The 13,096-nt window shown below is 32.4% G+C and overlaps 1 protein-coding gene across 1 annotated transcript; it reads right to left on the minus strand.

Annotated features, from left to right (window-relative positions):
* Positions 1–6,002: 6,002 nt before the first annotated feature.
* LOC118041687 (two-pore potassium channel 3) lies at positions 6,003–7,948 on the minus strand. The gene is made up of 2 exons (XM_035049164.2): positions 6,833–7,948; positions 6,003–6,396 (listed from the first exon to the last, which is right to left on the minus strand). The coding sequence occupies exons 1-2, from the start codon at positions 7,858–7,860 to the stop codon at positions 6,252–6,254; spliced, it is 1,173 nt and encodes a 390-aa protein (XP_034905055.1). The 5' UTR covers positions 7,861–7,948; the 3' UTR covers positions 6,003–6,251.
* Positions 7,949–13,096: the final 5,148 nt, after the last annotated feature.

Genomic DNA, 13,096 nt, shown 5'->3' on the forward strand with positions numbered 1-13,096 from the left:
TTTTGGATATTAAACTTTTAAAATTATTTTCACTTTTTAATCTCAAACTCTTTTAATAATACAATCTGACCATTGAATTCAAATTTTCTTATACTCTGAATGCATCACACCACAGTTTAGTCATTAATTATGTTGAAAACTCACTTTTTTCAATACTCATTCACACTTATCAGGTGAAACACAGATCATGATTGATGATGAAGTGTGTAAATAAGTTTTTTAAAAGATATTTTTCCACTAGAATTACATAATTACATAATGAGTTTTGTTTTTTTTAAAGACTCATCTTAAGGTAAGAGATATCTTTTGTGTTATATAAATAATTAAGATCCTCATTTCCTAGCTGCTGTGCGAATAATAGCATCATAATAGTCCTTAGGTGTGGGGCTTAAATAGTCACCCATGACTATTGTTTTCACAAATAATACCAATAATAATGTATGTTTATACTTGTACATCATAGGTCTCCTAGGATCGAGGTATTATCCCACTAGAATTATATAATAAATTTTATCCTTTTAAAAAGTATTTTGTTTGAGAAAAAATGTTTTTTATACTATATAAATAACTAAAACTCTTGTATCCTATACAATAAATGATAAGGTATCATCACTTGTTCGTTCTATTAAATAAACTCATGAGCTCGTTAAGCAAAGAACGACTTGAGTGGATAAAGCATGATGGCAAACCTGAAGTTATATACGGTCAGGAATATTAGTCTATGATTCTTTTTATTTTTATATTTTAAAAATATTTTAAAAAAAATAAAATCTTTTATTTTTTTCTTCAAATTAATATTTTTTTGGATGTTTTTAAATTATTTTAATGCTTTGATATAAAAAATAATTTTTTAAAAATATATATTTATTTTAAATAAAAAAATACTTTAAAAAACAACCATAATCATACTTTCAAATAAACCAAACAACAAATAATATTAAATATTAAAGATGTTGCCAAGATAACAAATAATTGTGTAATTGTGCTTGCAAAAGTCAGACAATTGACTTTTGTTAGTGCACTTAATTTCTATGTATCTACCCTACCCAATATAAATTCCTGTTACTTTATGAAAGAAATGCATGTTTCAGTTTTTAATTTAATAATTCTAGAATCATACTGTCAGATAATTCAATTATATAACGCCAGCCAAAGCAAATAACGTAATCAGATTATTTTAAAAATATTGGTGCTGTATAGGACTTGAATTGTTCCTGACTATGTAGCTCCCAACAACCACTGAAGTGTTTAGACCATGAGTGAATCCATTCCCTACCGAAGTCACTTGTCTTAGATTGATCTCGATTAATTAAGATTAAACACACATAATCCTACTCCACCCAGGAATTAAGATACTATTCTTTGGAGAGAGGATGGCATTGACAAGATGATGACATCCTTGTATATATATATATTCAACTGGTTTAATAATATTGTGATGTGGTGGAGCCGAACAACTACCCTTTTGAAACTGCTAAAGCAACGCTCTCGAGTGGAATTTTGACCTTTGCGATGCTACAGTCCGAGCATAAAAACGCTTGAACCAGACAGTCTATATATATATATATATATATATATCCTCTTGCAATCAAGTGGGGGATAGGAGATTGACTAGGTTATTGTAAGCTGTCTTCTAGATTCCAATAATTAACATCAATTCAGTTCAGTTTCTCTTTTAGCAAGCCATGCATGTGAGTGAGAATTGGATGCTCAGAGCCATTGAAGATGAATTGCTTGTCTGAGAATTATAATATATTAGAGATTATTTTTTAAAGTGTTTATTTACTTGAAAATTATATTTTTATTTTTTAAAATTTATTTTAGATATCAACACATTAAAGTAATATAAAAATGTAAAAAATAATTAATTTAAAGTTAAGAAATATTAAAAAAAATTAAAACCCTACAATATAAAACAGTGACTAAAGCAACACCTCTTTGCTAGAACCTACCTTTTTTAAAAATAAAACAAGAGTAGATTGATATTAATAAAGGAAAAGACATAAAGCCAAAAATCAACAGCTGGGAAAAGACAGCCAGGCATCACAAAGAAAAATATTTAATTTTAATTAATTATTTTTGTCTGAGCTCCGAGCCTTAAATTCATTAGCTCAACCATCACTACTTGTAATTAATGATCTTTTACTTGGTAAAACAAGTCACTTTTCGTGCAAATTTCAAGTAGAAATTCCTATAGCTCTGCATATTTGAACACCTACTGAGATTAATATTATTCACCATGCGTGAGCAATAGTTTTTGTTTTTATGCCGTTATTTTTAATATAAGAAAATATATAATAATCTAATTTATTTTCGAAGGTATTATGTGAATACATGATATTATAACATAAATGAATAATATTATGAACTTTGATATTTATTTCATCTACTTATATAAGCTACAAATTTTATGAGAATTTTTTTAACATAAATGAAAATATTTAAGAGTCTGGCTTAGTTTAAAAACAAATAAAATATATTTTTTCAAAAAAAAAAAATTTAAATATACAAACAAAACAACTTTTAATTTTTTGGCTTATTAAATTTTGGTTGACCAACTGTATCAAGGGATTAATTACCAGACAGATTGACCGAGATAAAAACATACTTACATCTTAGGTTGAACTAGCAATTTTATTTTTTTTCTTTTTATGTCGAATCAACTTCTACCTCTTCCATAGATCATAGCTCCTAGGCAGTGATTGATTGATGTTTATATCCTCAACGACTACAATTTGTATTGGCTACTTTATCAGAAATGTGTTGCTATAGATAGTATTTGAGTCGTCTTTTTAAGAAATCAAAAGACGTTTCACTTTATTTCCCTCTCCTCGACATCTCACTTACCATCGTTCTCCCAGTGGTCCTTAATTTCGTGTCTTAGGCAATGCAAGACTTCCTTGTGTCTCTTAGTAAATGGCTCCCCGAGTGTGAAATTAGGAGATGGTCAAAATCTCGTTTTTTAGTTCTTAGTGGACGTTGTTGATGAGCAGCTTGTCATGCTTATTTATATATGCGTGTGTGTGTATTGGTATAATTTTAGTTGGCTAAGTTCGGGTCATTATATATTTTAAAAAATAAAATATTTTTTCATGTTTTTTATATAAAAAAATCCGAGTTTTGTCACTGAACCAGCCCCGGTTCGAAGCCCCGGCTGATGGATTCGGGGTCCAACTACGGAGCGGGCTGGTTTCCGAACTAGTTTTCGGAGATTAAAGAATGGGCTCGAGAGTGAGTCGTCTCGAATGTCATTTCATGTGGACCCAACATTTGATGACTTGATTTTACCAAATCCAAGGAGGGAAGAAATCAAGGAAAAAGACTCATATTCGACGGAACCCATATAGGCCCACTCTCTGGTGGAGTGGGGCCAGGAACCATGGTCAAGATAAGAACCCACGCACTTTTCTTTGTTGATCATGGCAACCTTTTCAGCTTGTTAGCGGCGTTTGATCGGGGAGTCTTTCCTTTTATTTTTAAGACAAAAATCATATTTACTCTTAAAGTTAAAACTATCGAGGGTAGTGTTGATTTTTTTACTTCAACTCTCTTTTATCATTTTTATCTTTAAATTATCCTGATTTTTTAATTATATTTTCGTTAGATTCATTTAATGAAATCATCAAATTTTATACAAATCGATGTCGTTTAATTATAAAATAAAATATAAATATGGATAAAAATCTAAAATTAATCAGGACTTTTTTATTGAAGATTTTTTAAAATTTGAGAATAAAATTGATATCATCAAATATTATCTATATAATTGGAGCGTGTTTTTTAGATTTTTCCTTTATTTATTTATTTAGAATATTTTTTTTCCTGAAAGCGTAGGTGGCTTTAGCGTGTAAATGAACTTTTTAGCGAATAATTATTGAATAGTGCCGATAAACTGTATACCACTTTTATCTAAGGCCCATTTACATGATGTAAAGGCTTACAGTTCCTTGGAAATATTTCTTTCATAAAGGCCTAAATCCAATGCAGTTTAGTATGGAGATTTTTTTTTAACAGCCCGTTAGGCTTCAGCAAGCCCCAAATTCAGGCCTAACAATTATTTAAGAGTCTGCCCAAATCAAATTCACAGTCGTTTTCCTTTTCCAATTATCAAAAAAGATGTATTTTTTAAAATTTTTAATTTTTTTAAAAGTATTTTAGAAACATTTTTTTTTTTTTAAAAAAAGGTCGAACTTATATGCTTTGTAGGCTTGAACTGAGGAAGGCGCTTCTGTGCTTGGCTTCCAACACAGACCAGCTTTGCACTCAACTATACCAAAGTTTATGATTTATAAATAAAGTTATTGTGCTTTCGAGTGCTTATTGCTTACCGATCTAAGGTAACTAAACTTGGAACTGGAAAGAAGATTTGCACTCAAATGCACTTTCTTTTTCTATAATGACCTTACTCATTTTGCAGCTGTGATGCTGGATGAAATAATTTTCTTGTCACCTTCATAGCGCGGTTCATTTTGCGTTCAAATACCGTTTCCAAAAGTCAAATGTGTGTCCCCTCTGTCTGCTACTTATGCTTGGTTGACCAGCTGAAAATGGCCTCCAGTAGGGTATATTTAGTTCTTGAAAGAAATTATTCCTCGAGGAATTGCCATGGCAGGAGAAAGACCGTTGTCCTTTTAATTTCTTTTTCCGGTGATCTTCTTGTTTTCATCTTCTTTGACTCCATATGAGTCAAAATACACCTGCTAACTATTCCATCCCAAGTTTCTTCTTTTAGCCATTGACAACCAGGTCCAAGCATTTCGTGTTGATCTCAGATTTAAGCAGTATGTTGGTTGGACTTGGTAGTCTAAAAGAAAAAACTTGAGAAGGAGAAGTTAGCACCTACATTTTGTGTTTTTGACTGTTTTATTAGCATCTTTAATGGTTCTTTCTTCGAATTACAGCTGCCGGGAAAACTGAAGGCAAATCTGTGAACCAGCTTCCGCATGAAGCTCCCTGGACTCATACAAGGTCGTTCATTAATTAAACCTTGGAAGTATGCCACCGAGGATCCTGAGCAATATTATTGCGACAAAATTGAGGAAATTTGTTGGTGAGATGCTGCTCGAGGATGGTTGCACTTTATTTTATGCCACAATGTCCACAATATCAACTTAAATTATTCTTTTGTAGCTATACATGAAAATCACTTCTAAATTTGAGAGGAAAATTAAAATTAAAAAAAGAGAGAGAGAGAGAGAATATGAGTTAAGAAAAGTGTATGAAAATCTGAAAAAACATTATTGAAAACTTTTCATTTACCCTTTTTAAAAGTTAAAAGGTTAAATAATTAATAATAGTAGTAATCATAATTATTTCTCATATTATTAATATTTAATTAACCATCATAAAATAAAATTAAATATGATCTTAAATTTATATTTTTTTAGTTGAAAAAACTGTTTAGATTTGTATCTAAAAGAGACTGTTAATATTCATAAATTAAACTAAATAAATAACAAGTTGAAAGAAATAGTTATTCATGGACCACAATAAAGTTTAAATTTTAGCTAATTTTAGCTAGTAAAAAATAATTTTTTATAAACTAAAATATTATTTTACAACAAACTCATACATGAGCTGAGTCAGTCCAAGACGTGCATGTATGAGTTTAAATCAAAAGTCTACTTTATTTATAATCTCTCCCTTCTAAAAGTTTGGATGCTTTGATCCTAATTTTAACTTTCAAAATACCTATTTTATAAATGTTAAGAAAGTCTTGTTTTTTTTCTATATGAAATAGAAGCTTTTAAAGAGTTTTGGGTTTATCAAAACATGTCAATCAACAATTCTTTAATATCAATTTTTTATTCACCCATAATTTATTTAAATCATATTTAAGGCATGTTTGAAAGTGTGATATAAGATTGTTTTTTCAAAATGTTTTTTACTTGAAAATACCCAAAAATAATATATTTTTTAATATTAAAATATTAAAACGACCTAAAAATATTAAAAGAATTAATTTAAAGCTAAAAAGAAATCAAAAAATTTCAAAAACATAATGTTAAACAAGACCTTATATTCCATGTTACAGCGCTACTAAATTTCAAAAAAAGTTTTAAGCTAAAAAATGATTGAACCCACTTTTCATTTGAGTTCAAATGTTAACATTGACGATGTTCTTAAACAAATTTCTCAGCAATGATACCATCTAGCTTTCTTCTTGTTTACACTGCAGAACGTCATCAAGCCCTGCCTATTCCCATGGCTAAATCTGGATGCCCTGTTCCAAAAGTAAAACATGAACAACCCTAGTGACGTTGCATGAGATCCGCAACAGTGATTTTGCCACAGCTGGTACTAACTAATGAATCAAATTGGTTGCAGATCTGAAGCATGTCTTTCTCTGCTATCTTCCCCATCTCCTTAAGCTTGTAAATAACAAATTCAGATTTGCTGCAACCATAAAAGAAACCAACAAGGCGTATCAAGCACAGACAGCCTGAACAAATTGCTGTACAGTGTGTTACCATTATTATGCTTGCATTGAAATCTTAAACATGCTACATAATCTGATTTACAAATACCGAAATTGCTAGATATAACTTTAAGGACATCCTTTAGAACAATCCTAAGATGTAATAAGCTGTGTTCATGCTTCTTTCTTCCCAGATCAATGTTGCCTGGTAGTTGTGCGAAGCTTAGAGGAACCCTGTTTTTAATTCCATCACAACACCGCATTATTGTGCCAAGTTATCGATTGAAATCAAGTTTGGAAATATCAGGTAGGAAGGGAAAAGTAAAAGAATATAGCAGTCAGCGAAGGGTTATTAGGATTTTGATCAACCTAGCCTTAACTAGAATCCTGTTTACAGAAAATCATGAACATTACCTGATGGATCCATCATTATCAAGGTCTGCGGCTACTAAATCGCCGAGTGTCATCTTTCTGTGAAGAATCCATTTCGCAATCCTGCGATTTCTCTTGTCAATCCTTAGCTCAGTCAGGTATAGAAATGCCCTGGCAACTGCCAATGTGCTTACTAATAGCCAAATAATGGCAAAACATCTTCCAGGTATGGTCGAGAAAGCAAAATCCCCATAGCCTACGGTTGTCACAGAAGTAACAGACAGATAAAAACTATCAACCCAATCCAGGTTCTCTAGGCAGTGCGCTGAAATAGTTCCTACCGCAATGCAAACAAAGACAACTGCTGAAGCCAAGCCCACTTTCATCCTGATCCTCATTCTACCTTTAGCTTTGTCTATCATATAAGCTTGGACCATAGTGATGGACTTGCTCTCATCCATGGTGCTTAACAGAACTGCTTCTTGCCTATCGCAAATGTATGTGACCAAACCATTTAGCAAAATATCGATGAAACCAAAACCAACCAAAACGAAAACACAAGTAAATAACTTGGTAAATGTTGTATCTGGAACAATATCACCGTAGCCTATGGTGCAAAGAGTGACAACGGTGAAGTACAAGGCGTCTACAGGCTTGATTGTTTCAGTTCCCTTGAATCTACCACCGACAAGGAATATCAACACAACGACCAATATATACAAGAATACGGCAATAAAAGCCTGCCGAACGATCAAAGGAGTAGATTTTGGGGCTTGTCGGGGGTCAAAAGAATCCGTAAAAGACTCCTTGGAGTCAGTAAACACAGATGGAGCTGAATGGGATCGGTGAGCGAGTCTTGTTTTCTCTTTGTTCAAATTGGCTATGAGATTTACAAATGAAGAAGTGTTTGGTGTAGTGATAATGGGGATAATGACATCATGAGTTACAAGATGTGCAGTCGATTGACGTAGAGACTGGCCAAGATCAAGGTAGTTAGAGGGATGTTCTCTTCTTGGTGATGACCTGCTGATCTCTTCTGCTACTGTTTTGGAGAGAAAAGGTTCATCCATGTTAAATCAGCATGATTTGAGACAGGGGGCATCAATTCTTTGGTTTTCCATGCTAGAGATGTTCTTGTTTTCCAAGGTGTTACCGAACAATTCCAGCAAGAAGTCAATACACTTGGGGTAGAGTTCCTGTTTTGATTTTGGTTCATCTAACAGTCAAATGTAGCAACTCGCTATTTCGAATGTCACTCACGTGTCTGTTGTTGTTGGGAAAAACTTCCAAACATTTGGGTTAGCTACCCCTCTCCATTTAAAGCCATTAGTCAATGATATAAACCCGATTGCATCAAGCAAGGGCCACTCCCTCAATTCCATTCTCTTATAAGTTGCTGCTAGTACATTCGCATGCAGCTGCAAAAATCAATGTTTTGTGGCGACTGACTAGTATCACTACTTGAATGGTTACGACTACACATTCGCTACAACATTGTGAATTTGTGATATAATTAATAGTATTAAATCTTGCTAACGTCTCACTAAATCTTGACCAAAATGATTATTTGGCAAGGCGACTGAGCTGCCATACGTCGAACACATCTTGCTGCATCATTGTATATAAATCAGAGCTTTCGGTTCTAAACAACCAAAAAAAGCCTCACTCACTGAATTAGTATTGACAGAATTATCTCATCTTTCGACAATCTCATTAATGGGTTATGAGAGTGCGAAAGGGATGAGGCCGAGGCCCAAGGACTCGAGTACAAGCCTTGAGGTTGGAGAATATTCAGATTTAGGTCCCCTACCACAAAAAAAAAAAAAAAAAAAAAAAAAAAAAAGTTAGCAGCAGCAGTAAGAGAGAAGTATCATAGGCCTTAGCTTGCTACGAATCGTTGTTTAAAGATTTTCACCCACGGGGATCAACTTGGTCGTGGTCAATTTAAACCGCAAAATGGCGAAGAACTCGAAGGCAATGAGTTCGTCAAAATTTGTTTTCATGGGAAACTGGTGGACACGAGTATGGAAAACATGTTCCGCAATATCTTATACTTGATTCTGTGGATGTGTTGGCCATCCATAGTCGACAACTACTGGCAAAATGTGGCACATAAATACAAGTGATATGCACTATTAAGAACCAACTGCACTTTCTGCCTCGACATTCATTAGCTTTCTCGCATGTAATTTCTTTAACTGACGAGAACATAAGCACAGGAGAGGCACTAACAGGGAATGCACCTGCAACAGTTGGGAGCTTGATAATTGGACAGCTTTTTTCTGACCTGTGTTCGTGCTCAAACATCGTAACCAGTTGATAGAGCTCTAATCTTCAAACTGCAACATGCTCTTCAGGAATGGGTTTATTCGATCCAAGGCATAGCGACCCAGTTGCAATTAGTATGACTACCGGAGAGACAAGGACGCCAGAAAACAGAGTGAATGCGTAAGGTAGCTCTACAGCTTCCAGCATTCCACCCATATGGATCCCAAAACATTCCAGTGATGATGGATAAATTATGTCACTGAAAGGCTGTCTCCCTACAGAAAGAAGCACAAGCATAATGAGGAACATCATAGCCTGGAAAGTTTATCCTTTTTGTACACCTTGGTGTGGATTGGCAGAACACTGGAACTCCATGAACAGAGATCGAAATAAGATCTCCCATGTTGCCTTAATTTGACTCGTCAGCAAGTAGGACAAAGTTATTATATGCATAAATAATCAAATATAATCGCTACCATTGACGATGTTTATTCATCTTCCGAGAGATCAATTTTAGAAGAATTTTTTATCAAATACAATGATGGGCAATTCATATTTATGAAACAAAACTATTTTGAATCATCGTTTAATCATTTTGACTAAAATTATTTTTGTACAATTATCAAATCTCAATCTTCGATGATACCATCATCTAATCATTTTAACTACTACTAATTGCCAAATCATTTCGCCGTTGTTATTGCCATTGCTGATAACATCCTTTTCATCGTATCCATCCATTAATTAATTATAACTCATCATGATCAAGCTCGTTTTCACTGTTACTCTCTAGTTTCGGAACGACTATATTGCCTTCACAATAATCACAACATCACCACTTATAATGCGCTGTATTGAAGCTGCCTCCCTGCGAGTCCTTTGGAATGGAAGTCCAACTGAAAGTTTCCCTCCCATGGGGATCCTCTCTCCCTGCATATTTTCGTGCTATGTTTGATAAGGTTCATGAAATTAGGGTGGGGAGTAATGCATGATAATTCAAGTCTCTGGACAGGTGTGCTGCGGGGAAAGTACCTAAAGACAGATGGTAGTCTACCCTTTCCACAGGCTAGAGGAAGAGACTCTCCGCTTTCGAAAGCTTTATGTAAAACTTGGCCTAAGACGGTGGACGCAGTCGAATCAAGAGTTGAGATGACAGTCATTCGCTCATCTACTTCCTTTGCAGGTAAAAATGATAGGAAGCATCTAGTAGGTACATGAAAACTTGAAATTAAAAGATTTAATTTTTTTTATAGTTTTATATTTGAATAATGTGATTATTAATATTAATAACCACTAAAATCTTGTTAACTTCAAGTCTCATAAAAATTATTCGAGATATATACAAGCTGGTCCAGATACTCCATATAAATAAAAAAATATAATGATAGTGATCGGTTATTTTTATAGTTGGTGGAAGTTTATAAATTGTTAATTTTAAGATTTATAAAATTAATTGAAATACACGTAAATTAGTCTGAATATTTATATTAATTAAAAATAATAATAATAGTAATAATAATAATAACCTTAAAATATTTACTTTTTAAAAATTATTAATTTGAATATTATAAATATAAAAATTACTGAAATTTATCTAATTATTAATTTTAAAATTTCAGAAAATTAGTTAAGATGTAATAAACGTTGCGCACTCAAACAATAGTGGTGTACTTAAAAAATAATAATAATGGCGATGGCTAGCCACCCCCACCAGCTGCGAATTTGGGTGGAGACAGTCTAGTAGTGGTGTACTTTCTCATTAATTCAGTCGGCTTCCAAAGCCTATGTGGGTGAAGATGGTTCGAAGACATTACGCTACGGATCCTTGTTGCAGCAACTGTCCTCAAGTGACATAATCAGTGATACACGTGTTAAGAGAGTGTCCTTTAGCGAGGAATGTCTGAAATACCCTTGTCAAGCCCGGGGAAAAAGACTAGTTAGCTAACTTGGGGGCTGATCACTGATATTGAAATAGCAAAGCAGGAACTGCTTGCTAGAGATTGAAAACCGACGATAACTCGTATTTCGGGAGGCAAACTCGGCAACTGATTAGCTAGCTAATTTTGGTTTGATCAAAAGTCCTTTGAACCAAGATCTTTTGTTAATTAATGTTCTGCATGTTGTTTCGATCTTGTACTATGATATGATAAGATCTACTTATCCTCGTAATAATTTGGGATTTAAGCCATGATCTCAACCACAACTAAAAATAAAGTATTTTCATTTTAAAAATAAATTATTTTTTTTGGTAGCCACCCTTTTTTGATGTCATGTGTGACTTATTTCAGTAATCATTAATAATCCTTTTGATATTGTTAAATTTGTTTCATAGAAATTTTTTTGATGATATCAATAATATCATAATTGAAATTTCAATATATCTTTAAGATTTTTTTTTTAATCTTTCTTTTATTTCTTTTATCATTGTAATTTATACTAGCTTATCTAATAATTTCTTTGAAAATATCGTGTTTTTCACTAATAATTGTAGGGAATTCCGACTGGTGATATACTGATATTTGTCCATCGAAGACTAAGCACACTAACACAATATTTAACGTGGTTCGGCGAACCGCCTACATCTACGGGAGAAGCCATTTGATTATATAGGGAGATAACAAGATTTACAGCAATAGAGAAGGAGGAATTATTCCCTCTTTAGCAACTCTTAACCTCACTCTATTTCTCTCTTCTTAGTGCTGCAATGGCAGCCCACTCTCTCCTATATTTTTCACATCTTTAGCTCTAATATCTCTCACTCAACTCTCTCATTTTACTCTCTAATGTATGCCTCTATTTATAAGCATCCATGGTAGCTTCTCATGCTCTTTTTGTCAACAATGATGGTTGCCAAACTTGCTAAACTTTGACATTAGTCAATGGTTGTTGACTGCCACCAACAACCCACCATTGGAGCCTCCTTCTTTGACAATGGCAGCAACATAATTGACAATATTCCAACAATAACATTTTAAAATATGTGTTTTTTAATTGCAACATGTTGTTAATTTACCCAAAAAAAAATCAATATCTTCTTGAATTTTTATCTTGAAGATATTGTAATACAAAATGAACAGGCCCTTGATTGCATTTTAATTAAGGAGAGGTATATGAAAGTGTGGTAGTGGTTGCTTTTTTAAAGTGTTTTTTATTTGATAAATGTTTTAAAATAATATATTTTTTATTTTTAAAAATTATTTTAGATATAGTATATCAAAACAATTTAAAAATATTAAAAAATTAATTTTAAATAATAATAAGAATTTACCCAAAACCTATTTAAAACACATACCAAAGAGGAGCAAAACTTTCTTGGGTTGGGTTCAAAGGAAATTTGCCCTACCGACAATGGATGAAGGCAATTTAATGTACAGTACGACCGGAATGGTAATTTCACGATGAGCCTACGATCTGAATAAAAAGGATATAGAAAATCAAAAGAAAAATAGTAAAAATTGAATGTCATTGGGAAAGCTCAAACATATAATTTATATCAAAAGAGATGATTTTCCTTTTCCAGTAAAGGGAAACGTGGAACCGAAACTAAAGCAAAGTCGACTTTTGCTTCTTCTTCTTTTGTTTCTAACTATTTCACTTAAAGCAGTGTTATTAAATTTTTTTAGGTGAGTCTATTCAAAGATTCTGTGTTTAGTTTAAGTTAAATTAAAAAAAAAAAATTGACAGATCAAATTTGGATAATAATTCAATTTGATTTGAATTTTTTAAATTTCTTTTAAATAATATTTTTTTTTGATGATATTAAATCCACTAATCCAATCCATAATATTAACTATAAATTAGTACAATGATTGTTTGAAAGTGTATTAAATATTATTTTTTAAAAAATATATATTTTTATTTATTAAAATTTATTTTTAATATTAACATATTCAAATCATTTAAAAATATATAAAAAATATTTTAAAATTAAAAAATATAGTTAAATCACAGTGTAAAAACACAGTCTAAATTACAAATTTTTTTTTTAAAAAAAAAACTCATAAAAAACCAAACCCCCTACGCCAAAACAAAACCACA

The sequence above is a fragment of the Populus alba genome, chromosome 14 (genome assembly GCF_005239225.2).
Source record: "Populus alba chromosome 14, ASM523922v2, whole genome shotgun sequence".
Taxonomy (NCBI): domain Eukaryota; kingdom Viridiplantae; phylum Streptophyta; class Magnoliopsida; order Malpighiales; family Salicaceae; genus Populus; species Populus alba.

Excerpts from the sequence above, each read along its gene's own strand:
- LOC118041687 (XM_035049164.2), bottom strand. The coding sequence starts at position 7,860 with ATGGATGAACCTTTTCTCTCCAAAACAGTAGCAGAAGAGATCAGCAGG. Across the intron at positions 6,397-6,832 it reads GATAATGATGGATCCATCAG|CAAATCTGAATTTGTTATTT; the intron begins GTAATGTTCATG and ends TTATGGTTGCAG.